This window comes from Pleurodeles waltl, chromosome 1_1 (assembly GCF_031143425.1).
Source record: "Pleurodeles waltl isolate 20211129_DDA chromosome 1_1, aPleWal1.hap1.20221129, whole genome shotgun sequence".
Lineage (NCBI taxonomy): Eukaryota > Metazoa > Chordata > Amphibia > Caudata > Salamandridae > Pleurodeles > Pleurodeles waltl.
This window is the reverse complement of record NC_090436.1, coordinates 22,545,210-22,571,200: the sequence shown is the minus strand read 5'-3', so window position 1 is coordinate 22,571,200 and position 25,991 is coordinate 22,545,210. Positions and strand designations below refer to the sequence as shown.

Sequence of the window (25,991 nt, the reverse complement as noted above, 5' to 3'; positions counted from 1 at the left end):
GTTCTTGGCACAGGCAAAGGGCCACCTGGATGGGCCACTCGGAAAAGGAGCTGGTTTGCAAAATCAAAGTGGAGCCTGGGGGTCCCCTTAGGCTGGTGAGGTCGCAAGGGGTTAGGGACCCGGGGCACACAGCAGTTCCCGCGATGCAAGGCCCAGGGCGGCCAGGTGCAGGGCGTCTTGGAAGTCTTTGAGGCTGTGCGCAACAGAGTCCATTGGAGCAGGAGGTGAGTCTCTTAGAGGGCGGATTACAGGACAACGGGGGCACTCTGGTTGGAGGTCCAGGGTGTTCCTGAAGTCCCTCAACTGGGGCTTTCTCCTGATCCTTTTTCAGCTCAGAGGGAGCTGGTTTTCGCCTAGTCCGATGTCAGCTGACCAGGACCCAGGGTATTGCTCTATCTCAGCCGCTGGGGGTGGCAGCGCCACCAAACTCGGGTCAGTTGGGAGGCACGTCCAGGCAGTCGTCAGTGTCGTCGTGTCCGGCTGTGACTTCCGGTTGCGGAGATATCGCCGATTTAGTGAAGTGACATTCACTGGTTTCTTGGTTCTTTGTGGTTTCTGGAGTGATGCTTTCACTCAGGAGGGAGATCTGGGTGGTTCCTTGAAGCCTGGAGGTTCCCGGGGCTTCATAGGGTCTGTCCAGTATCCAGCTCCTCTGCTGTCGCGATTGTCGGGACTCTGGTGCAGCAAGCAGGGGTCTTTTCTCCTCTTCTGGTGCAGCAGGTCCTCAGTTCTCGTCCTGGCGGCTTCTTTGGGGCTCGTCTTCTTTCTTCTTGGAGTTCTTTTCAAATCTAAAAACTGGGTCTAGGGGAGCCCACTAAATACTGAATTTAGTGGGCGTGCTAGGGGTAACCAGGTAGTGTCCAATGGGACACTTGCCCTTGGGTGGCTACACCCACTACAGTGACCACTTCCTGTGGGAAGGGTCACTTCCCTAAACCCTGTTGGCTACTTTTCTCCATTCCAAGATGGAAAAAACTGAATTAGAGGGTACACTTTGCATGCAAGCCCCTAGGGGTGGTGCCTGGTCAGTGTGGCCACTCCTCCTACCCTTTGTCTGGTTTCCCGCCTTTGCTCCCGCCAAAAGTGAGGGTTTGCAAAGGGGGAATACCTCTGCTGCTAGCAGCAGGCCTGGAGGCTCGAGTTTCAGGGGCAGTAGCCCTTTGAAGCTCACCGCCAGGGTGTTGCAAATTCCTGAGGGAGGGGGTGTTATCTCCTCCACCCAGGAAGGGCATTGTCTTACAAACCCAGAGAGCCAAGGCTCTCCCCCAGGTTTTGTATATTGGCTGTCTGGAGTGGCAGCTGGATGGAACCAGCCAGCAACCATGCCAGGATAGTTAGCTTTTGCAAGGGGCACCTCTAAGGTGGCCCCTGGGTTTAATTTGGATTAAATCCAATACTGGTATCAGTTTGGATTTAATATTCTGAGTTGTTTGATACCAAACAACCCAGGGTGCAGAGTGGACATTATATAGCTGGGGAACTCATGTTTGACCAGAGCCAAGTACATTCATTTAAATGGCTGCGCTGTTCACTCACTATGTCCTATGTTTGGTAAGGACACAGTGGGGGCATATTGCTCATGCAATGCTGCCCTCACATATAGTATGGTGCACCCTGTCTTAGGGCTGGTAGGCCTGCTAGAGTGGTGACTTACCCATAATATATGCAGTGCATGGTGGACAGGGCACACAGATGATGTGCCATGTCGAATTTGTCTTTTGGGGTTGCCCCAGTACACTCAGTCTGCCATGGCAGTGCTGGGTGCATCTGGGAGCAGGGCTCTTGGGTGTGGCACAATCTGTGCTGCTGCCCCCAGGGGCCTACTCTTAATATATCTTGCCCTGGGTACTGGGTACCCATTTACTAGGGACTTATAGGGGTATTTAAAAGTATAACCAATTGTGCCAAGCATCACAACAGTTTTAGGGAAAGAGCTCTGGCCCAGCACACCTGTTTAGCAGGGGCATGGGCACTACCAACTTTTAGAACACATCAACATCCGGCAAAAAGTGGGGGCGACCCATGCAAAAAGAGGCCTCCTCTCACACTACCCCCTCACCCCCAAACGAGACTACCCTTTCCCTAGTGAGTCTTCATCTTCTAAGTGGAAGAACCTGGAGAGGCCATCTGCATTGGCATGGGTAGTCCCAGGTCTGTGTTCCACTTTAAAGTCCATACCCTGTAGGGAAATGGATGTAGGAGGCTGGTCCAGTTATCCCTTATTAGTGTAGAAGAGGTGTTTCTAGCAGCTTGGGCTGATAGAAGGTAGCTATGGCAAAGCAGCTTAGGCTGAACTTGGAGACATGTAAAGCTCCTACTATACCACTGGTGTCATATGCACAATATCATAAGAAAACACAATACATAGATATACTAAAAATAAAGGTACTTTATTTTTATGACAATATGCCAAAAGTATCTCAGTGAGTACCCTCAGTATGAGGATGAGAAATATACACAAGATATATGTACACAATACCAAAATTATGCAGTAATAGCAAAAGGAAGTAATGCAAGCAGTGTAAAGTTACAATAGATTGCAATAGGAGCACATAGGTATAGGGGCAACACAAACCATATACTTCAAAAGTGGAATGCGAACCACGAATGGACCCCAAACCTATGTGAGCTTGTAGAGGGTTGCTGGGACTGTAAGAAAACAGTGAGGGTTAGAAAAATAGCCCACCCCAAGACCCTGTAAGGTAGGTGTAAAGTGCACCTACAACCCCCAGAGAGCACAGAAGTCGTGATATGGAGATTCAGCAAGGAAAACCAACACCAACAATGCAACAACAGTGGATTTCCGGACCTGAGTACCTGTAAGACAAGGGGACCAAGTCCAAGAGTCGCGACAGTGCCAGCTGAGGGTGCAAGGAAGCTGCCACCGGATGAAAGAAGCTTGGTGTTTTGCAAGAACGAAGAGGACTAGGAACTTCCCCTTTGGAGGATGGATGCCCCATGTCATGAAGAAGCTTGCAGAGGTGTTCCCACGCAGAAAGACCGCAAACAAGCCTTGCTAGCTGCAAGGGTCACGGTTAGGGTTTTTGGATGCTGCTGTGGGCCAGGAGGAACCAGGATGTCGCCACTTGGATGAGGACAGCAAGTCAGGGAGCCCTCACAGAAGCAGGCAGCACCCGCAGAAGTACCGGAACAGGCACTTGGAAGATGAGTGAACCGGAGTCCACGCGAAGTCACAAAAGGGAGTCCCATGACGCCGGAGGACAACTCAGAAGGTTGTGCACTGCAGGTTAGAGTGTCGGGGACCCAGGCTTGGCTGTGCACGAAGGAAATCCTGGAAGAGTGCACAGGAGCCGGAGCAGCTGCAAATCACGTGGTACCCAGCAATGCAGTCTAGCGTGGGGAGGCAAGGACTTACCTCCACCAAACTTGGACTGAAGAGTCACTGGACTGTGGGAGTCACTTGGACAGAGTTGCTGAGTTCCAGGGACCACGCTCGTCGTGCTGAAAGGGGACCCAGAGGACCGGTGATGCAGTCTTTTGTTGCCTGCGGTTGCAGGGGGAAGATTCCGTCGACCCACAGGAGATTTCTTCAGAGCTCCTGGTGCAAGAAGGAGGCAGGCTACCCCCAGAGCATGCACCACCTGGAAAAAGCCGAGAAAGCCGGCAGGATGAAGCGATACAAGGTTGCTAGTAGTCGTCTTGCTACTTTGTTGCGGTTTTGCAGGCGTCCTGAGCAGTCAGTGGTCGATCCTTTGGCAGAAGGTGAAGAAGGAGATGCAGAGGAACTCTGGTGAGCTCTTGCATTCGTTATCTGAAGAATTCCCCAAAGCAGAGACCCTAAATAGCCAGAAAAGGAGGTTTGGGTACCTAGGAAGGAGGATTGGCTACTAAGAGAGGCAAGAGCCTATCAGAAGGAGTCTCTGACGTCACCTGCTGGCACTGGCCACTCAGAGCAGTCCAGTGTGCCAGCAACACCTCTGTTTCCAAGATGGCAGAGGTCTGGGGCACACTGGAGGAGCTCTGGGCACCTCCCCTGGGAGGTGCAGGTCAGGAGAGTGGTCACTCCCCTTTCCTTTGTCCAGTTTCGCACCAGAGCAGGGCTGGAGGATCCCTGAACCGGTGTAGACTGGCTTATGCAGAGATGGGCAGCATCTGTGCCCATCAAAGAATTTCCAGAGGCTGGGGGAGGCTACTCCTCTCCAGCCATCACACCTATTTACAAAGGGAGAGGGTGTTACACCCTCTCTCAGAGGAAATCCTTTGTTCTGCCTTCCTGGGCCAGGGCTGCCTGGACCCCAGGAGGGCAGAAACCTGTCTGGGGGGTTGGCAGCAGCTGCAGTGGAGACCCCGGAAAGGCAGTTTGGTAGTACCCGGGTTCTGTGCTAGAGACCCGGGGGATCATGGAATTGTCTCCCCAATGCCAGAATGGCATTGGGGTGACAATTCCATGATCTTAGACATGTTACATGGCCATGTTCGTAGTTACCATTGTGACGCTATACATAGGTAGTGACCTATGTATAGTGCACGCGTGTAATGGTGTCCCCGCACTCACAAAGTCCGGGGAAATTGCCCTGAACGATGTGGGGGCAACTTGGCTAGTGCCAGGGTGCCCACACACTAAGTAACTTTGCACCCAACCTTCACCAGGTGAAGGTTAGACATAGAGGTGACTTATAAGTTACTTAAGTGCAGTGGTAAATGGCTGTGAAATAACGTGGACGTTATTTCACTCAGGCTGCACTGGCAGGCCTGTGTAAGAATTGTCAGATCTCCCTATGGGTGGCAAAAGAAATGCTGCAGCCCATAGGGATCTCTTGGAACCCCAATACCCTGGGTACCTCAGCACCATATACTAGGGAATTATATGGGTGTACCAGTATGCCAATGTGAATTGGTGAAATTGGTCACTAGCCTGTTAGTGACAATTTGGAAAGCAGAGAGAGCATAACCACTGAGGTTCTGGTTAGCAGAGCCTCAGTGAGACAGTTAGGCATCACGCAGGGAACACATACATATAGGCCACAAACTTATGAGCACTGGGGTCCTGGCTAGCAGGGTCCCAGTGACACATAACAAATATACAGACAACATAGGGTTTTCACTATGAGCACTGGGCCCTGGCTAGCAGGATCCCAGTGAGACAGTGAAAACACCCTGACATATACTCATAAACAGGCCAGAAGTGGGGGTAGAAGGCAAGAAAGAGGCTACTTTCTCACAATGGACCACCTAAGCAGTTTGGGATTTTCGCCTTTCATTTGTTTGAGCCATCTGAGAGGCCTGTGGTCAGTCTGAACTGTGAAGTGAGAGCCAAACAAGTATGGCCTCAACTTTTTCAGGGCCCAAACCACAGCAAAGGCTTCCCTCTCTATGGCACTCCATTTTTGTTCCCTAGGGAGTAGCTTCTTGCTAATAAAAAGCAACTGGCTGGTCATGTCCATCATCATTCCTTTGGGATAGGACTGCTCCTATTCCCAAATCTAAAGCATCTGTCTGGACTATGAATTCTCTTGAGTAGTCTGGTGCTTGTAGGACTGGATCAGAGCACATGGCTTTCTTCAGAGTGTCAAAGGCCTCTTGACAACTCACTGTCCAGTTGATTTTCCTAGGCATTTTCTTGGAGGCGAGTTCTGTGAGGGGGGGAACTATGGTGCCATAATCCTTCACAAACCTCCTATAATACCCAGTCCAGCCAAGGAATGCACTGACTTGGGTCTGGGTTGTAGGAGCTTCCCAAGCCTAATAGTCTGAATCTTGGATTGCAGAGGTTGCAACCAGGTGGCCCAGCTACACAACTTTTCCCTGCCCTATCTGGCACTTACTGGCCTTGATAGTGAGGCCTGCCTTCTGCAGAGCCTCAAGGACCTTTCCCAGGTGGATCAAGTGATCCTGCCAGGTGGAACTATAGACAGCTATATCATCCAGGTAAGCTGCACTAAAAGTTTCCAGTCCAGCAAGGACTTGGTTCACCAACCTCTGGAAAGTAGCAGGTGCATTTTTGAGTCCAAAGGGCATAACAGTGAACTGGTAATGCCCACTAGGAGTAGAAAAAGCTGACCTCTCGTTGGCTCCTGGGGTCAGGCCAATCTTCCAGTACCCTGATGCTAAATCAAAAGTACTCAGATATTTGGCTGCCCCTAGTCTCTCAATGAGCTCATCAGCTCTTGGAATTGGGTTTGCATCAGTTTTGGTTACTGAGTTGAGGCCCCTGTAGTCCACACAAAACCTAATTTCTTTCTTGTCACCCTTGGAGTGAGGTTTGGGGACTAACACTACTGGGCTGACCCAGGGGCTCTCAGAGGGTTCAATGACACCCAAATCCATCATTTTCTTGACTTCAGCTTCTATGCTTTCTCTGACATGGTCAGACTGTCTGTAAATTTTGTTCTTGACAGGCTGGCTGTCACCAGTGTCCACATCATGGGTACACCAGTTTGTCTTCCCAGGGGTCAGAGAAAAAAAGCCCAGCATGCTGGTTAAGCACTTTTCTGCAATCAGTCTGCTGTTGTCCTGAGAGGGTGTCTGATAAGATCACTCCATCCACAGAACCATCTTGGGGGTTGCTGAAGAGGAGATCTTCCTGTCCCTCATCTGTGACAATGAGCATAGTCACATCAGCTCTGTCAAAGTAGGGTTTTAGGCGGTTGACATGGATGATTCTTTTGGGGTTTTTGCAACTGCCTAGGTCTACTAGATAAGTGACTTCCCCTTTCTTTTCAAGAATGGGATAGGGCCCAGACCATTTGTCCTGGAAGGCCCGTAGAGCAACAGGCTCCAACACCCAAACCTTCTGCCCTGGTTGGAACTCCACCATAGCAGCTTTTTGGTCATACCAAAGCTTTTGAAGCTCTTGGCTGGCCTGAAGATTTTTGCTGGGTTTCTCCATGTACTCAGCCATTCTGGAACGTAGGCCAAGCACATAGTCCACAATGTCCTGTTTGGGCTCTTTGAGAGGTCTCTCCCAGCCTTCCCTTAGAAGACTCAGTGGTCTCCTAACAGGATGCCCAAACAAAAGTTCAAAGGGTGAAAAACCCACTCCCTTCTGTGGCACTTCTCTGTAGGCAAACAGCAGGCAAGGAAGTAGGACATCCCATCTCCTCCTGAGCTTTTCAGGGAGTCCTCCAATCATGCTTTTTAAGGTCTGGTTGAACCTTTCTATCAGCCCATTGGTTTGTGGATGGTATGGGGTAGTGAACTTATAGGTCACACCACATTCCTGCCACATGTGTTTTAAGTATGCAGACATGAAGTTTGAGCCCCTGTCTGATACTACCTCCTTAGGGAACCCCACCCTGGTAAAGATACCCAGGAGGGCTCTGGCCACTGCAGGTGCAGTGATGGTCCTAAGGGGAATAGCCTCAGGATACCTGGTGGCATGATCCACTACCACTATGATGCATCTATGTCCTGAGGCTGTTGAAGGGGCAAGGGGGCCAACAATGTCAACCCCTACCCTCTCAAAGGGAACCCCAACCACAGGCAGTGGAATTAAAGGGAGCTTTAAGTGCCCACCTTCCTTGCCACTGTCTTGGCAGGAGGGACAGGACTGACAGAATTCCTTCACTTTTTGGGACATCCCTGGCCAGTAGAAGTGGTTAACCAACCTACTCCATGTCTTGTACTGACCCAGGTGCCCTGCTAGGGGGATGTCACAGGCTAAAGTGAGAAGGACGTCTCTGAACTTCTGGGGAACTACCACCCTCCTGGTTGCACCAGTTTTGAGGACTCTGGCCTCAGTGAACAGGAGCGAGTCCTCCCAGGAGACCCTGTGGGTACCACTGACATTTCCTAGCTCCTCCTGAGCAGCTTGCTGTCTCAGGCCTTCAAGAGTGGGACACTCTCTTTGTCCCTGGCACAGATCTTCCCTAGAGGGTCCCCCTGGGCCCAAGAGCTATGGGTGGTACGGCCCAAGCTCTCCAGGCTCAGTTCCCTCTAAGGTGGGTGACTCCTCCTCCTGAGGAGAGGGGTCCTGTCTTGTGATCTGTTGTGAAGCTGATCCCCCAGTCTTCTTGCCTTTTCTCTTGGGAAGCTGGTCCACTATTTCAGAATCCAGCTCTCCTTTTTCTCTCTGAAGTTTGCTCTGTGCCCTAGTCTTGACACAAGCCCACTCAGGGATTCCAAGCATAGCTGCATGGGTTTTTTAGCTCTACGTCAGCCCATGGGGAATGTTCCAGATCATTACCAAGTAGGCAATCTACAGGGATGGATGAGGACACAACCACTTCTTTCTGCCCTGCTACTCCTCCCCATTCAAAGTTTACCATGGCCATGGGGTGGAACTTGGTCTCATTGTCAGCAATGGTGACAGGATAAGACATCCCTACTAGGAACTGAGTTGAGGGGACCAGGTGCTGTGCAACCATAGTGATGCTAGCCCCAGTATCCCTCAAAGCTTCTACTTTATCCCCTTTAATCACAGGGTGCTGCCTGTAATTGGACATATTACTTGGCCAAGCAGCACAGGATAAATCTACCCCACCCACAGTGACTAGTGTTGCCTCTGTGGGGACACTGACAAGGTCAGACCACACCTCTGACCCCATCTGGATACTGGCAACTGCATTTACTGCAGGTTGACTAGAGGCATTCTTTTTGCTTTTACAGCCGGAGTCTCCAGTTCGGTGCCATTTTGTCTTAAAGTCTTGGCACCAAGCCTTGCTGGGGTCAAAGTGTTTCCCTTTGTACCCTCCCATGGTCTGTGAGTGGTCTCTGGGCCCACCCTCCTGTGAAGATTTTTGGGGGCCTTGAGAAGACTCTTTGTTGTTTTTACCCTGGCTCCCATCTTTCCCTTGGTGGGGCTTTTTGGCCTCTTTCTTTTGGTCTCCCCCACCAGTGGTAGTTTTGGTAACCCTTGTTTTGACCCAGTGGTCTGCCTTCCTTCCCAACTCTTGAGGGGAAAGTGGACCTAGGTCTACCAGATGTTGATGTAGTCTATTATTGGAACAATTACTCAAAAGATGCTCTTTCACAAATAAATTGTACAGCCCATCATAATCTTGTACCTTGTTCACAGCTAACCAACCACCCAGCATTTTTACTTAATAGTCCACAAAATCAACCCAGGTCTGGCTCTGGGATTTTCGAGCTTCCCTGAATTTTATCCTGTACTCTTCAGTTGTAAATCCAAAGGCCTCAATTAGGGTACCCTTCATGAGATCAAAGGATTTAGAATCTGCCTCATGCAGTGTCAGGAGCCTATCGCTGCACTTTCCTGAGAATAACTCCCACATCAATGTGCCCAAGTGTTTCTTTTCAATTTCCCACCCAATGAAAGCTCTTTTAAAGGCAGAAAACCATTTCACTATATCATCCCCTTCAGTGAAGGGAGGGACAACTCCGTTTGGGAGTTTAATGTTGAAAGCTTTCTCTTTCAACACTTGTGTGCTGCCACCAGAGATGGGTGCCAAGCCCAACTCTTTTCTTTTTTGTTCTATCTCCAAAAGCTGACTTTCTAAAGCCAGTCTTTTGGTCAGCCTGGCAAGTTCCAGGTCTGTGTCTGTGGGTGCTATATAGCTTGTTTGAGAAGAGGAGCTACCCTCTTCTCCATTTACCACAGTATCTTCCTCCTCTTCAGAGTCATCATCATTAGCTGGAGGATGATCTTTTTCATACTGGGTCACCAGAAACCTAAGTTTCTCTGTTTTGGTTTTTTTTCCAGTTTGAATTTTATATAGTCAGCAGAGTTTCCTTAATTGGTCATAGGTATATGCCTCATAAGGTTCCAGGTTGAGTTCCTGGTTTCTGGACTCTGAATCAGACATTTTTATTCTACTAAAGTTGGGATCTTTTTGGAATTTAGAACTCCCCTTTTTTGATAACCAAGTAAAGGAAAAACTTTAAAAAACTTTTTCTAAGTTGTAGGGACCTAACCAGGGCCCTGACAGATATTTTAGAAATTTGTAAAAAATCGTAGTCAATTAGAAAAATTAAAAATAATTATCTAAAAGACAATTTGGAGAGTTATTCGTGTGTTAACACAATTGTAAAAGTGGTATCAGCAAATACAAAGTCTTTATCCCACTGCTGATACACCAAATGTTGGAGGCTGGCCCTCTATGTAGAGCACAAAAACCAAGTATACTATGCAGAGGGTCCGAACAACCACATGTTAGTCTTCAGGGGTAAAAATCAGACCACCTAATGCTCTCATTTTTAAGGTAGCTGGTCGAGCAGTTAGGCTAATCCAGGAGATGTGCTAAGTATTTGCTGTACTCACAAATCCAATCATGCACCACACACACTCAATGAATAACTCAAGACCAGGTTTTATAAAGATACTTCAGACTTTTATATAATTTTTAAGACCAAAATCTTTAGAATACGTTAAATACTTTTATAGTTATGAATTTTTGAAGTTTTAGCAAAGTTTGTGTTTCTGTGCATAATTACGCACCATGGGAATCAATAGGCAGTCACTTTTAAAAATGCATTTAAAATCGTACAGTTGGGTTACCAGTCTCTTCTTTTGCAGGGTGGTCGCAGTCGTCGGTGGGCACCTCGTACCAGCTGGAGAGCCTCGGGCGGTTCCCGGTTTCGGCGGGAGCAGCGTTGGAGAAGTTCTTGGCACAGGCAAAGGGCCACCTGGATGGGCCACTCGGAAAAGGAGCTGGTTTGCAAAATCAAAGTGGTGCCTGGGGGTCCGCTTGGGCTGGTGAGGTCGCAAGGGGTTGGGAACCCGGGGCACACAGCAGTTCCCGAGATGAAAGGCCCAGGGCGGCCAGGTGCAGATCGTCTTGAAAGTCTTTGAGGCTGTGCGCAACGGAGTCCACTGGAGCTAGAGGTGAGTCTCTTGGAGGGCGTCTTACAGGACAAAGGGGGCACTCTGTTCGGAGGTCTGGGGTGTTCCTGAAGTCCCTCAACTGGGGCTTCCTCCTGATCCTTTTTCGGCTCAGAGGGAGCTGTTTTTCGTCTGGTCCGATGTCAGCTGACCAGGACCCAGGGTATTGCTCTATCTCGGCCGCTGGGGGTCGCAGAGCCACAAAACTCGGGCACTTCCGGGCAGTCGTCGGTGTGTCGTCATGTACGGCTGTGACTTCCGGTTGCGGAGATATCGCTGATTCATTGAAGTGACCCTCACTGGTTTCATGGTTCTTTGTGGTTTCTGGAGTGATGCCTTTACTCAGGAGGGAGATCTGGGTCGTTTCTTGAAGCCTGGAGGTTCCCGGGGTTTCTTAGGGTCGGTCCGGTATCCAGCTTCTCCGACTGTCGCAACTGTCGGGACTCTGGTGCAGCAAGCAGGGGTCTTGTCACCCCTTCTGGTGCAGCAGGTCCTCAGTTCTTGTCCTGGCGGCTTCTTTGGGGCTGGTCTTCTTTCTTCTTGGAGTCCTTTTTGAATCTAAAAAGTTGGTCTAGGGGAGCCCACTAAATACTCAATTTAGTGGGTGTGTTAGGGGGAACCAGGTAGTGTCCAATGGGACACTTACCCTTGGGTGGCTACACCCACTACAGTGACCACTTCCTGTGGGAAGGGTCACCTCCCTAAACCCTATTGGCTACTTTTCTCCATTCCAAGATGGAGAAAACTGAATTAGAGGGTCCACTTTGCATACAAGCCCCTAGGGGTGGTGCATGGTCAGTGTAGCCACTCCTCCTACCCTTTGTCTGGTTTCCCGCCTTTGCTCCCACCAAAAGTGGGGGTTTGCAAAGAGGGAATACCTTTGCTGCTAGCAGCAGGCCTGGAGGCTCGAGTTTCAGGGTCAGAAGCCCTTTGAAGCTCACCGCCAGGGTTTTGCACATTCCTGAGGGAGGGGGTCCTAGCCCCTCCACCCAGGAAGGGCATTGTCTTACAAAACCAGAGAGCCAAGGCTCTCCCCCAGGTTTTGTATATTGGCTGTCTGGAGTGGCAGCTGGATGGAACCAGCCGGCAACCATGCCAGAATAGTTAGCTTTTGCAGGGGGCACCTCTAAGGTGGCCCCTGGGTACATTTGGGATTAAATCCAATGCTGGTATCAGTTTGGATTTAATATTCTGAGTTGTTTGATACCAAACAACACAGGGTGCAGAGTGGCCATTATGTAGCTGGGGAACTCGTGTTTGACCAGTGCTCAGTACATGTATTAAAATGGCTGCTCTGTTCACTCACTATGTCCTATGTTTGGTAAGGACACAGTGGGGGCATATTGCTCATGCAATGCTGCCCTCACATACAGTATTGTGCACCCTGCCTTAGGGCTGGTAAGCCAGCTAGAGGGGTGACTTACCCATAATATATGCAGTGCATGGTGGACAGGGCACACAGAGGGTGTGCCATGGCGAATTTGTCTTTTGGGGTTGCCCCAGTACACTCAGTCTGCCATGGCAGTGCTGGGTGCATCTGGGAGCAGGGCCCTTGGGGATGGCACAATTTGTGCTGCTGCCCCCAGGGGCCTACTCTTAATATCTCTTGCCCTGGGTACTGGGTACCCATTTACTAGGGACTTATAGGGGTATTTAAGAGTATAATCAATTGTGCCAAGCATCACAACAGTTTTAGGGAAAGAGCTGTGGCCCAGGGCACCTGTTTAGCAGGGGCCCTGGGTACAACCAACTTTTAGAACACATCAACATCAGGCAAAAAGTGGGGGCTAACCATGCAAAAAGAGGCCTCCTCTCACAGGCAGTGACTTACTTAACAATGGTAACAGGAAAGGTTTTTGGGTCTTATTTCTTTTATTGTGCACACTCACAGTTGATGTGGCTGGCAGTGATAGAAACTGCAGGGCTCTGGTACCGATCATGGGGCAACAACCCACAAGCAGTTGTTATTCATTAGCGAGTGCTGTTGCTGTAGCAGGTGAGCATCGTGGAAGAGCATGTCACTCTAAGGTTTCTGCATTCACTCTAAAAACTTGATCAGATGCTGCAGCAACTTAATAGGGTGACAGTCCAAGTCTCTTTGTATTAAATGACAGCCACAACTTTGGCATACTGGAGTCAACAGTGACCAATACAGAATCAGGAGGGGTCTGGATGATTCTGGAAGGAAACATGAAACAGTTGTGGTAGCAAGGTGCCACTTTGGAAGTCTGAAAGCTCATATCTACCACGAGGAGTGTGTCAGATGGAAGTCTGTTCAAGGAGGTCCAGACCTCAAGAGGGACTACATATTTGGGCTGTGCTCTACAGAGACCAGGGACTTCCAGCTTTTAATTCAATGGTAGGTCTGGCAGGGTTTTTGCTCTTTCTGCTTGCACCCTAGCGACCATCAATTATATACATGGTTGACCTGTCAAGTCACAAGCCTCTAGTTTTGGAAGCCTTGGCAGTAGACTTAGGCCCTGGACTGTTACATTTCAGGCAGTCTATACTTTTTTGTTTATGTTAAAACAGCAGCTATGTAATTTCCTCAGTCCTCGTGTATCTAATCAAATTTTCTATTTCTCAAGAATTTACACCATTCTGTACCACAGAGGTATTAGGCATGGTCCTATCTCCGGAGCCACCTCTAATAACATCCTGTGGTGTATTACAAATGGACATGTCAGAAAGATTGCAGTGATTAATTTGTGAAAAAATAAGTGTCAGGGCCTTTGTCAGGAGGCCACTGCAGCTTGCACCACCCATTGCTCCTGCCAGCACTGCCAGTGACAGTGTCATCACACCTACTAACCATCACACTGCTGTAAGTGTGATAATTCAGACTATTCCAGGATCCCAAATCTATAAGAATTGCTTGGGAGGCAGGTATTAGTCAGTTTAAGGCATATAGAATGAACAAACAGTTGTTGTTGTGCTCAACAAACAGCACCACCATGTGGCAGACTTTCATAAGTACTGGTGTTCACAATTAAGTGCTGATGCCAGGCACCGGAAACCACTGGCTCAATTTAAGTACTGGAAGACTGATATCTTGGTGGACTCTCCTACAGGAATAAAGCCTGTCTGATTCATTGTTGAGGATGTAGAAGTGATATAGGGGTATTTACCTGATTCAGAACCAAAGAAGTTCCTCTCACTCCTAGCCTCACGGTAACCCCAGGAACACTAGTTGACGTGTTTACTCCAGTAGGAACTGTCAAAGTATGTGTCACAGCTCCAGACGATTCAGGTTTATGCAGAGGATCTGCAGGACCAATTATGACTGGAACAGCTAATGCATCTTGGGTACTGGGAAAAATGAAGTTAGCAGCGGTACTAATCCCTGAACTCTCTCCCATCAGATTCTGACTCATTTTTGACAATGTGAAAATGCTCTCCTTAGTGAATACTTCCTAAGCTTCTGCTCTCAACATAACTGACTAACACTGGGGCCCTAATTCTGATCTCAGCGGGGAAACCCGCTGAGATCAGCGCTGGCGGTCAACAAAAGACCGCCAGCGTGACAGCCCCCCCCGCCTGCCACATTCTGAACATTTAGCTGGGCCGGCTGGTGGAAACACTATTTCCGGCCGCCGGCCCAGCTGAATACGGGCATTAACATTAACGGCAGCTCCAAAAGGAGCCGCCGCCAATGTTGTTGTGCGGCAGGTGCAGCAGCACCCGTCCTGCATGTCACTGCCCGTAAATCGGGCAGTGACATGCGCGACGGGGCTGTGCATGGGGGCCCCTGCACTGCCCATGCCAAGTGCATCAGCAGTGCAGGGGCCCCAAGGGGGCCCCAAATCGCCCCCAGACACTCATTCTGCCAGCCTTTCCCTGGAGGTGGAAACAGCCAGGAAAAGGCTGGCGGAATGGGTATATTTATCCAGAGGGCAGCGCCACTGGTGGTGGCGGTGTTTTCCGCCGTGGGGTTTTGGGTGGTTTGAAATATGGCGGTCTGGACCGCCATGCTGGTGGCGGTAATTACCGCCGCCACCGCCGGCATGGCGGTCCAGACCGCCATGTTCCAAATGAGGGCCTTAGTGTCTATTGAACACACTATAGACTGCGGCTAGTGCCCTCCTATACTCCATAGCTGAGGAACTGCATGACTAGACTCATTGTCGACTTAAATCACAACTCATCAACATCATCACAATATCAAAGTGTTTACAATTCTGTAAATTGATTAATAATTTTGTCTCCCATGGGCTGCCTGCTTCTGCGGGCTAGGAATCCCTTGAGCCTTCAAAATTCTGTATAGAGACGTTATGCACAGATATGCGTAGTACACTAGTGAGTTAGGAAGTTCGGAGTCTTGCACTTGTGCACTCACCGAGTGCAGGGAGCCGACAAAAAGCCACAGACCACGACAATAACTTTAAATGCTGACTAAGCGCTTGATTTACTATTCTCCAGTTGCAACTATCGCAATGGAACAACTGAAAATCATTGCGACTCGAATGTTTTCTTATGGCAAAAGATGAAAAGTCCAGCACAGAGCGAGATGCCCAATAAATAGGATCAGGAAAATTCTCCTCATTAATATTAATGAGACGCTCCCTGTGGATGCTGCCACATCTGTAGCGGCTAGTTTAAATGTATAAGAACTCAGAATATGGAAATACAGGTCAAGATTGCCGTCAGGGGTGCCAGAGCATCCATGGAGTCCATCTTTCAGTGTATTTTGTTATATTTTAAGAAAATCCATCCAAAATGGCAACTGTGTATGTGGTTGCATCTGTGGCAGTCATCTTTGAATGGGATTGTTTTTAAATGTACAAATAGGTTGCATTCAGCGATGTGTGCTGTGCATGTAACTGGTTAATTTTTTTTAAATATGGCCGTCCATTGATAGCACAGTTGGAACGGGGAGGCAAGGACCACTGGGTGGTGGATGGTGGAAAAGGAGAGGACCACAATAAAGAGTTGGGGATGGTGGAGGAAGGGGAACAGGGAATCAGAGAGAGAATAGCCCCGCACAAAAAGTCTGGTATCAGCAACGAAATGAGTTATCCTTCAATCAAAACATTGTGAGGGTAGAGTTTGGTCATGGAGTAAGATGGCTGCTTCCGACTGACTGTCCAAAAAATCAACGGGGAAAAGAAAGTCCATGCACAACGAGAACAAACAACCTTTGTGGTGCCCAATAGCAAGTGAAATGAAATTAAACGTGGAAAAAAGCATGGACTGATCACTACTGGCCCAGCAAAATGGGCCTGTGTCCCACACCTAATACAGTAGCAACAATCTTTGGGGTCATACTGTACCATAAATTAGCCCTGAGACCAAGACTCAATACTGTGGTTTCTAAAGGGATTTTCTTCCCGTGGGCAGTGAGGAAACTAATGTCTTTCAGTTTGGTGCTTTGAAAGCTATCATAACAGCTGTGATTGGAGGGAGAATTGAGTATGCCAGCAGCGTGTACCTGGGATTACCGGACTGTGATGTAGAGACTCCAGCTACTGCAGAATGCAGCCGCTAAACTGGTGTTCAAAGCCCCTCACAGAGCACATACTCTCCCGCTGTTGAAAAAGCTTCAATGGCTGCCAATAGTACAGCACATTCAATTAAATTCAATCAATCGATCAGTAGATTTGTAGAGCGCTACTTGTCACTTGTGAGTGTATCTAAACACTGACAGGGTGTAATATCGAACTCCATTGCATGTGCAGAACACACGCAATGGAGCGGAAAGCCTCGCTCGTGGCTGTTCCTCTGAGGTTTGGCTCTCTGCTGCGCGGGCGGGTGTAAGGCAGGAGCCGAGCATCGGTTGGAGATGGCTGGTTGTGTTGGGGGCGGCAACAGGCCGCACTGCGCTGCGCTGATGGGGTGATTTTCCTTGTGGAAATTTCTTATTATAATAAACCTCTTAAATCGGAGCTGGTCGAGTCGAGGTTTATTACATCATTTTAGGCGACGAGGAGTTTGTTTATCACCCCATTGCGCTCACCTGCACTCTTGCCCACATGCTGTTGTTGCTGGCTGCTGTTTAATCTCGAGGAGCCTCCGGACGACCTGGTGAGGCAAAACGGAACTCTCTATTGCCCTCTGCTGTTTTTTTTGTGGATCTTAACAGAAGGTGTGGCCACAAAAGACTTTGTGGGTTTAGGAAATGTGGCGGCCATCTTTAAACAGGTTTCCGTTTCATAGTTTTTTTATTGGAAAGTGCCTAATGTGTTATTCTTAGACTAAAAAGGACATTGACAATTTTTGCTTTTGGTGCAGTCTTAAGTGACATTTATTTTACTCTTTCAAGCGGTCATGCAGTCAGTTAACCCCCCGCAGCCATTCTTGGAAACACCTGGTGAGCCAGCTATACCATGGAAACAGTCGTATGATGCCTTTGAAACGTATTTGGGTGCTATTGGTGCATCAAGATTTAGACCTGAAAGTAAAAAATGCTTGTTGTTGCATTCATTAGGATTCGAAGGAAGATCTGTATTTAAACATTTACCTGACATTCAATTGGAGGATGGCGAAGAACTTGATGAATATGAAGAAGCTCTCAAGAAATTAGTCACCAGATTTGATGGCCCACCAAGTTTGGTCATAGCGAGACACAAGTTTTTTTAGGAGAGAACAGAAAAACGGAGAAGATGTGACCACTTACATAACTGCCTTAAGGAAACTTTCTGCAGAATGTCGTTTTGAAGCTTTCGCTAATCAGTTAATACGTGATTAGTTCATTTGTCACTGTTCGGATAGATCCATCAAACAAAAGCTGTTGTCTCTGGGTGACCCATCTTTAACGGACTCTATTAGAATTGCCAAGAGTATTGAAATGGCGATTAAATCTGCTAAAGAGTTGGATCATCCACCGGTGGAACAAATTAATGTGATTCAAAGAACAGACGACAGACGTAGAATGAACCTTGCTTCGTCCAGCAAAGGAGCTGGTGCTGTTCAAAAACGTTTTTTCAAACAAACAAACATTTGTTTACGGTGTGGTTATTCACCACATCTGAAAGGAGGAAAGAGTTGTCTTGCAAAGAATGTGCAGTGTAGATCTTGTGGCAGAACTGGACATTTTGCTAAAGTCTGTCAAAGTGTCAAAATAGTAACTCCAATGTCAACGTTGTCGCTGATGAGGGTGATGATAGAATGGATGAATTGATGTGTGAAATCCAAGAAATGATTCTGGCTGTGGGAGAACATCACATAAGATATGGTAATCCTGATCACTGTATTGACCCGTCCGTTTTAGTTCAAGTAGGTGATAAGCACTTAAGATTGTTAGCGGATTCAGGTGCCAGGATCACTATGATTACACAGGAGTTATTTGAACAAAAGTGGGGTACACGGAAACTGGACCCTCCAGATAGATCACCGGTATCATATGAAGGGAGGAGGATTGCCTTAGTGGGTTTCTTTGAGGATGTTCTAGTTTTTAAAGGTCGACGGATTTTTGGGAAGGTTTACGTGGCTGTCAAAGGATTGAACATTTTAAGTTGGTTTTACCAAGGGTTGTTCGGTATGGTATTGCGTCCAGGCACAGGAGACCAGGTTACTGTTATAAGGGATTCTTCTGATGTAGATTTGCTTAATTAATTCCACAAAGTTTTTTCTGGAGAACTGTGCAAGATAAGAGGATTTAAACATAAAATTAAAGTCAAAGACAATGCCATTCCGGTCAAGCATAAATTGAGAAGTGTACCATTCAGTTTCAGAGATGAATTGGAAAGAGAATTAGAGAGTTTAAGAATGTAGGGAATCATTGAACCTGTTAAAGCTTCTTTATGGTTGTCACCTTTGGTAGTGGCTAAGAAGAAAATGGTGAATTGAGAGTGTGCATTGACTTGAGGGCACTTAATAGAGAAGTCTGGGTAGACTCTCATCCGCTGCCAAAGATCAGTGAGATGCTTTCTTGCATAACCGGAGTTAAACTGTTTACTAAACTTGATTTGGCCGCTGCTTACCACCAGGTAGAATTGACACCTGATTCTCAACATTTCACTGCCTTTGTTTCTCCGTGGGGGTCTTTCCAGTACTGCCGAATGCCATTTGGTCTGGCATCGGCAGCGTCAGTTTTTCAAAGAATGATGTTGACTCTACTTAAAGGCATTAACAAAGTATGTGTCTTTCAGGGTGACTTGTTAATTCATGCTTGTGATCGTCAGGAACATGATGTGATTTTGAGACAGGTTTTGCAAGTGTTTGGTAATGCGGGTGTGGTATTGAAAAGAGAAAAATGTCAGTTTTTGCAAACGTCTTTAGAATACTTGGGGCATGTCATGACAGCTGAAGGTGTATATCCCAATCCTGGCCTTGTGGAAGCTATCGTAGAAGCACCGGCACCTCTGGACAAAGTGGGGGGTCAAATCATTTTTAGGTCTGTGTGAGTTCTATTCCAGGTTTATTGAAAATGTTGCTACGTTAGCAAGAACCATTTCGAATTCACTGAAAACAGAAGCAGACTTTGTGTGGGATGCTGAGTGTGTGGAAGCTTTCAACGCTATAAAACAAAAGTTGGGAAGTGTAAGTGTTCTACGATCTTATGATCATAATTTAAAGTGTTGTTTGACCGCTGATGCAAGCAAATTCGGTGTTGGTGCTGTTTTGACGCAGGTCAGTGGAAACCAGGAATATACTATTGGCTTAGCGTTAAGGGTTCTTAGACTGAATGAAGTACACTATTCGGTAATAGAAAAATAATTGTTGGTGTGTTGGTGGGCTATTGAAAAATTCAAATGTTATCTGTGGGGAAGACATTTTTTACTCCAAACAGATCATAAACCTTTGGTTACTATTTTGAATGGTAATAACGTCAAGAGTAACACACCAAGGATTGCAAGGTTTGCGGCCAGGTTGTTGCAGTTTGATTTTTCTGTTTTACACATTTCTGGTGGAAAAAATGTGAGGGCAGGTTATCTCTCTAGGAATCCGGTTTCTGGAGAAATTGATGAAAAAGATGACATTCAAGATGAAAATTGTTTTATTGCTGCGGTTGAATTAGAAAGTGTTGGGTCCATTTCCGAAGCGGATTGGAAAAGAGCATCTACGAATGATCAGTTACTCGCTAGAATCTTGACATACGTTGAGGAAGGTTGGCCTCATGAGAAAAGTTTGGAGTTGTCTGCTCAGCCTTATTTCAAAGTATCAGACGAACTAGCTATTGAAGATGGCATTCTTTTAAGTAATGACAAAATTGTGCCTCCTGAGGTCATTAGATCTATTATTTTGGAAAAAGCGCACGAAGGTCACTTGGGCTCCACACTCACCAAGAAAAGGGTGAGAGAATACTATTGGTGGCCCCAAATGGACAAAGACATTGAAATGTTAGTCAAATGTTGTCATATTTGTTCTACCAGTGATAAAACAGTGAAAACGTCTACGCCTCCCCTACAACCTATTGAGTGTCCATCGGGTCCATGGGAAAAGATTAGTATTGATCTGATAGGGCCTTTCCATCTACTTCCACCTAAATTACGATATGCTTATATGGTGCTTGATTACTTTTCCAAGTGGCCTCATGTGAGATTTGTTGGTGATGCTAACTCTAAGTCAGTGGTATCTTTCCTTAAAGATATTTTTTTGGAGGAGGGTTTTCCAAAGGAGCTTGTCTCTGATAATGGAGTGCAGTTTGTGTCAACTGAAGTTGAGAGTTTTCTGAATGAATGTGCTATCAGACACTTGAAGAGTTCTCTTTACCAACCACAAACTAATGGTTTGGTTGAGCGTTTTAACCGGGTGGTTGGTGAATGTGTGCAGTGGGATTTGGCTAATGGGTGTGTAGTTGATGCGGCTGTGAAAAGTATGCTTTGGTTCTACAGAACAATGCCCCACTCGAGCAGGGGGGTTTCTCCTTTTGAAGCTCTTAGATGTGTAAAAAAAAATCAATTCATGGTTGGTGATTGGGTACGAGTTAAAATGCCTAGCTTTGTCAAGAAGGGTGACTCAAAGTTCTCTGAACCATGAAGGGTTGATAAAGTGTGTGGTAATGCTGTTCGTGTGAATGGACATGTTTGGTGGAACGTAGGAAAAGTGGCAAAAGTCTCAGGAGATGAGTGTCGTGCAACCTGGTGACACGCTAATTGAAGTTGGGTGGAATCTTGAAACGAAGAAATCCTCTAGTGTACATAATCCCGGTGAGGTCGAACTCTTTGCCTGTTAGGAAATGTCATTGAACTCGTAACTTACCTTAACTTACCTTAACTTAAACGAGTATTTTTTTTGTTTTGTTTTTGTTTTAGTAAGGATATGACGTTATTCCATTCAAACCATGTGTATTTAGTTGCCAGTGTACTTGTTGTAAGACAAAATGTTTGATGGTTTCTGTTAAAAAAAAAAAAGGGAAAACTAAATGTAATATCGAACTCCATTGCGTGTGTAGAACACGCGCAATGGAGCGGAAAGCCTCGCGCGCGGCTGTTGCTCTGAGGTTCGGCTCTCTGCCGTGGTTGAGCCGAGCGTCGGTTGGAGATGGCTGGTCGTGTTGGGGGAGCGACAGGCCGCACCGCGCTGCGCTGATGGGGTGATTTTTCTTGCGGAAATTTCTTATTATAAAAAACCTCTTAGATCTGAGCTGGTCGAGTCGAGGTTTATTACATCACAGGGTCCAGTTGATTAGCTGAAAAGCCAGGTCTTCAGAGACTATTGGAACTCGGGAAGAGATGGGGAGGTCCGGAGATGAAAGGGTGGCTGGTTCCATGTCTTCGCTGCTATGTAGGAGAAGGAAACACCTCCACGTCTGCAACATCGGATGTGGGGGGTGAGGGGTAGAGAAAGGGAAGCGGAGTGGAGGTGTCTGGTGGACTTATGGAAGTTCAGGTGGTGGTTCAAGTAAGAGGGTCAGCAGTTGTGTAGGTCATTGTAGGGTCAAGTGCTTGAACTGGCTCCAGACCCACACAACTCAAAGTTTGCTGTCTTGCTTTCAAGGCCATTCATGGTTTAGTCCCACATTTTCTTGTTAAACACATAGTGATATATGCTCCAGCCAGGGTGCCACGCTCATCCCAGGCCAATTTACTAACTGTCCCTAGATTTTGAAAAGCAAGGAGGGGAGGGTGCAGATTCTCAATCTTACTGCCTAGAATTTGGAACTCTCTTCCAGCAGCTATCATTCAATAGTCACTAGGACCATTTAGATGGGCATTGACAACGTGACTGTTTGAGGGGGCATTTTCTTAAGTCGTAGCGCCAAGATATCCTCAGATGAATGTGCGCTTTATTAGTCCTACACTACCAATGTCCTATATATGCACTTACTCCAGCCTTTTTAAGGAGTGTATTTGTGTGCATAAAAGAGACGAATGTCCACAAAAATATCCCTCAGTAGTCGCTTCCTATCTTCACAATGGGCACCCTCCTCCGATGCCACCTGTGTCCTCATCCCTCACCTTTAAAGTAAACAAAGGAAATTTTTCCTAGTTGGTGCATGTTCGGGGCAGTAGGCTCAGCCTGTACATATAAATAGCTACTAGCTGCGTATTCTGAGTTAGGTGCGGGAGAAGGGGGGGGTTATGCCCTCAGATGGCATATTTTGCACAATTGCATTTAACTTAGGTGATCAAAAGATGCTGTGAATTGAACCAAATGTAGGAACTATCAAGGTACAACATCTAGTAAAGAATCTATTGATGTGTTAAAGAGGCATGCAGAAAACAAACTATTTATGTATTAATTTTGTATTGTACATCTTCATCTACTTTGCATTAGATTAATTTGTAAAATACTATTGACGAGTGTATACATGTGTACAATATGTTTAAGATATTTAAATGTCTCAACAGATCACAAGCTCAGTTCGGCAGATGCTTTTCTGAAGAAAAGCATTCAGATTGAGAAGGAAAAGAGCAAGCCATCCATTCACAAACTTCTGCTTCGAAAACGGAAGATTGACAAGAATGGATATCGTCAGATGTGCACTTTTGGACCCTGGAAACCTACTTACAATGACAAGGTTATCATGCTTCTTGGAGCAACAGGCTCAGGAAAGACCACTTTAATCAACGGGATGACCAACTACATCTTAGGAGTTAAGTGGGAAGATGATTTCAGATTTAAACTAATCGATGAAGAGACCAATCGTTCACAAGCAGAGAGCCAGACCTCTTCAATAACTTCGTATCACCTCATTCACCAGGAGGGTTTCCAGGTGCCACACAGCCTCACTATTATAGACACACCAGGATTCGGGGAAACTAGGGGCATCGACAGAGACAGGTTCCTTGTTGAACAGATCAGAGAGTTCTTTTCTACACCCGGTGGTGTTGATCATCTAGACGCAGTATGCTTTGTAGTCCAGTCCTCATTGGCTCGTCTCACTCCTTCACAGAGATATATATTTGATTCCATACTCTCCATTTTTGGTAAGGATGTGGCCGACAACATACTCGTACTGGTCACCTTCGCTGATGGTCAAAAACCTCCAGTGCTGGAAGCAATTAGAGTGGCGGAGATGCCTTGTCCGATGGACAGCGGTACCCCTGTCCATTTCAAATTCAACAATTCTGCTTTGTTTGCTTACAATGGATGCGATGAATCCACGGAGGACACAGAAGAGGATGAAAACTTCGACAAGATGTTTTGGAAGATGGGTGTCAACAGCCTGAAGAACTTTTTTACAGCACTAAAAAAGCTGGAAACCAAGAGCTTGCGATTAACTAAGGAAGTTCTTGAAGAGCGCAAGCAGCTAGAGGTTGTTGTAGAAGGTCTGCAGCCCCAGATCAGAGCTGGCCTGACAAAGCAGGAGGAGATCAGGAACACAAAGGCGGTCTTGGAGCAGAATAGGGATAAGATGAAAGCCAATGAGAACTTTGAGTATGAAGTACCCAAAACTGTGGCAAAAAAAAAAGAAGTAACCAATTTCATAACTAATTGTCAGAAGTGTCACCACACCTGTCACTATCCATGTCAGATTCCTGATGATAGTAAGAAGTATGGATGTAGGGCAATGGATGGAAATAAGACGTGCCGTATTTGTCCAGGGCACTGTATCTGGAGTGTTCATTTCAATCAGAAATACAAATGGATTTATGAAATTGAGATTGAAACCGGAACTTACCAAGAGTTAAAGGACAACTACGAGAAGGCACGAGGCGAAGTGATGACGGCTGAAGGGATATTTCAGCAGCTGAATGAGGAGCTTGCTTGCGTTGAAGAAAAAGTTGTAGATCTAATTGATGAGTTGTTGAGGTGCCTCCAGAGACTAGAAGAAATTGCCCTGAAGCCAAACCCACTCTCAACCCCAGAGTATATTGACCTACTGATCCTGTCAGAGAAAGAGGAAGCCAAGCCAGGCTACATGGAGCGCATCCAGTCACTGATGGCCATTAAGGAGGGGGCTGTGCTGATTACCAAAGTCTCTAAAAGAGAGGAACTAATGCCAACAGACCAGGCCCCTTTGAGTTCTGAGAAAAATACCACAAGGGGTTTCTTTAGGTATTTCGATGTTAGAAGTTGGTTTACATATAAATAAAATTTTCTGGGTTAAGATATTGATCATCCTCCCCATCAATTCTTACTTTAAAGCTGAGTATCAAAGCTGTGAAGTGAATAATTTCTTCTGAAGAAAGACTACTCAGGCTGTGTGTTTGCCCAACTTCAGGTAACATACGTCCAGGACGCACAACACACAGCTCTTGATTCTTGTGTCAGACATCCGAGACATCAACTTGGGGTATTGAGGACCTTAGGAGACACATTAAGAACAGATGGAGTACTGAGAAAAGAAGTATGAGGGAGAGGATTTGAAAAAAAAAAAAGGAAGCATGGGAGGAACAATAAAAGGTTTTTTGTAAATCAGTATTGAGGTGTAAAAATCTACATATCCACAGATATTCCCATTATTTTACTCTGACCTTAGAAGATAGGGCCTCATTACGACTTCGGTGGTCCTTTCACAGGACTGCCAAAGCCGCCAGTCTTGGAGGTCTTTTGCCTGCCATATTAGGAGTGTTCCACAGGGCCAGCGGAACACTCACCACAACATTGAAGCCGGCTCGTAATCGAGCCGGCGGCAATGTTGAGGTGCGTCGGGTGCAGCAGCACCCATCGTGCGATTCACTGCCCGTAATTCGGGCAGTGAAATGCACGATGGGGCTGTGCATGGGGGCCCCTCCACTGCCCATGCCAAGTGTATGGGCAGTGCAAGGGCCCCCAGGGGCCCCCAGATGCCTCCATTCCACCAGCCTTTCCATGGCGGTGTTAACTGCCATGGAAAGGCTGGTGGATGGGGACTCGTAATTCCCAGGGCAGCGCTGCTTGCAGTGCTGCCCTGGCGGATTGCAACTGCCGGGACCGCCAGGCTGCAGGCTAGCTGCAGCCTGGCAGGGTCAACGATTGGACCGCCCTATCTGTGGCGGTCCAACCGCCATTCCGAGGCTGGCGGTCTTAGGACTGCCAGCCTCGTAACGAGGCCCTTAGTGTTTGATGCATGAATCTCTCTCCACTGATCACCTTGATGTGTTTTGCTTCCAATATCCTGAGTCACATCTTTTCTCTGTTCTTTTGCTTGAACATACATATAATTGTGGTTTGTCTTCTGATTCGCTGGTTCACGCCAGTAATAACACCACTCATACTCACATGTTATGTCAACAGTCCCAGTAATGATTCACTTAAATCTGGTATTACCATCTAGATGTTACTTTTTATTTCTGTAAAAATACGTGGGTGGAAGTTTTAGGGGTAGAGGGTGGGCAAAGGGGAAATGTAGAGATGAAGTGTTTTTAATGGTTGTTGATTTATTGGTATCTACTGGTTCTTATTCTCCTGGTACAACTGTCTCAATGCACATGTATTATGGAAAGATGCTTTCTATGTACTGCTACTTATTGAAATGCCAATAAAATCAACTTTATAAGACAAAAGGTAATAAAAAGTCCTACCCAAGATATGAACAAGAAAACACAGATCAAGAAGGGCAGAGAACCCTTAAAAGTGCCTCTCGAAAGATTGTTAAAAGCCACTTTACTTTGCAGCTGAGTTTAAGATTCTTTCTTGCCACGGGATACAGCCACAGATTGGACTCACTCGCAAAAAATCTCCACCTGGTATATTCCTGAAAATCCCTGCTTCAAAAATTGACCGTGAATTAAACTTTTACTTTTTCCCTCTACTATATGTTTTGAATGCACCTCTGCCTCCCTTCTACCCACCTCTGGCATATATAAACTACTCTAAGGCACTGATTTAAGCCAAAGTGGCGGAGTGCGGTGCTGCGCCAAAAATAGCACCACCACGATGCGCCACTTTTGAAACGCAGGGATGCGCTGTATTTACAGGAATACGGTGCAGCCCTGTGCTC

The 25,991-nt window shown here is 46.9% G+C and overlaps 1 protein-coding gene across 2 annotated transcripts in view; it reads left to right on the top strand.

Annotated features, from left to right (window-relative positions):
* Positions 1-25,557, top strand: part of LOC138265699 (uncharacterized) — a 66,931-nt gene extending 41,374 nt beyond the window's left edge. Inside the window, exon 5 of one of the 2 annotated variants that reach the window (XM_069217420.1) lies at positions 22,474-25,557. In XM_069217420.1, coding sequence (XP_069073521.1) covers positions 22,474-24,161 — 1,688 coding nt within the window. In that variant the 3' untranslated portion in view covers positions 24,162-25,557. The remainder of the gene's footprint in view (positions 1-22,473) is intronic. The other variant, XM_069219227.1, reaches the window with a different exon arrangement.
* The last annotated feature ends 434 nt before the right edge of the window (positions 25,558-25,991 follow it).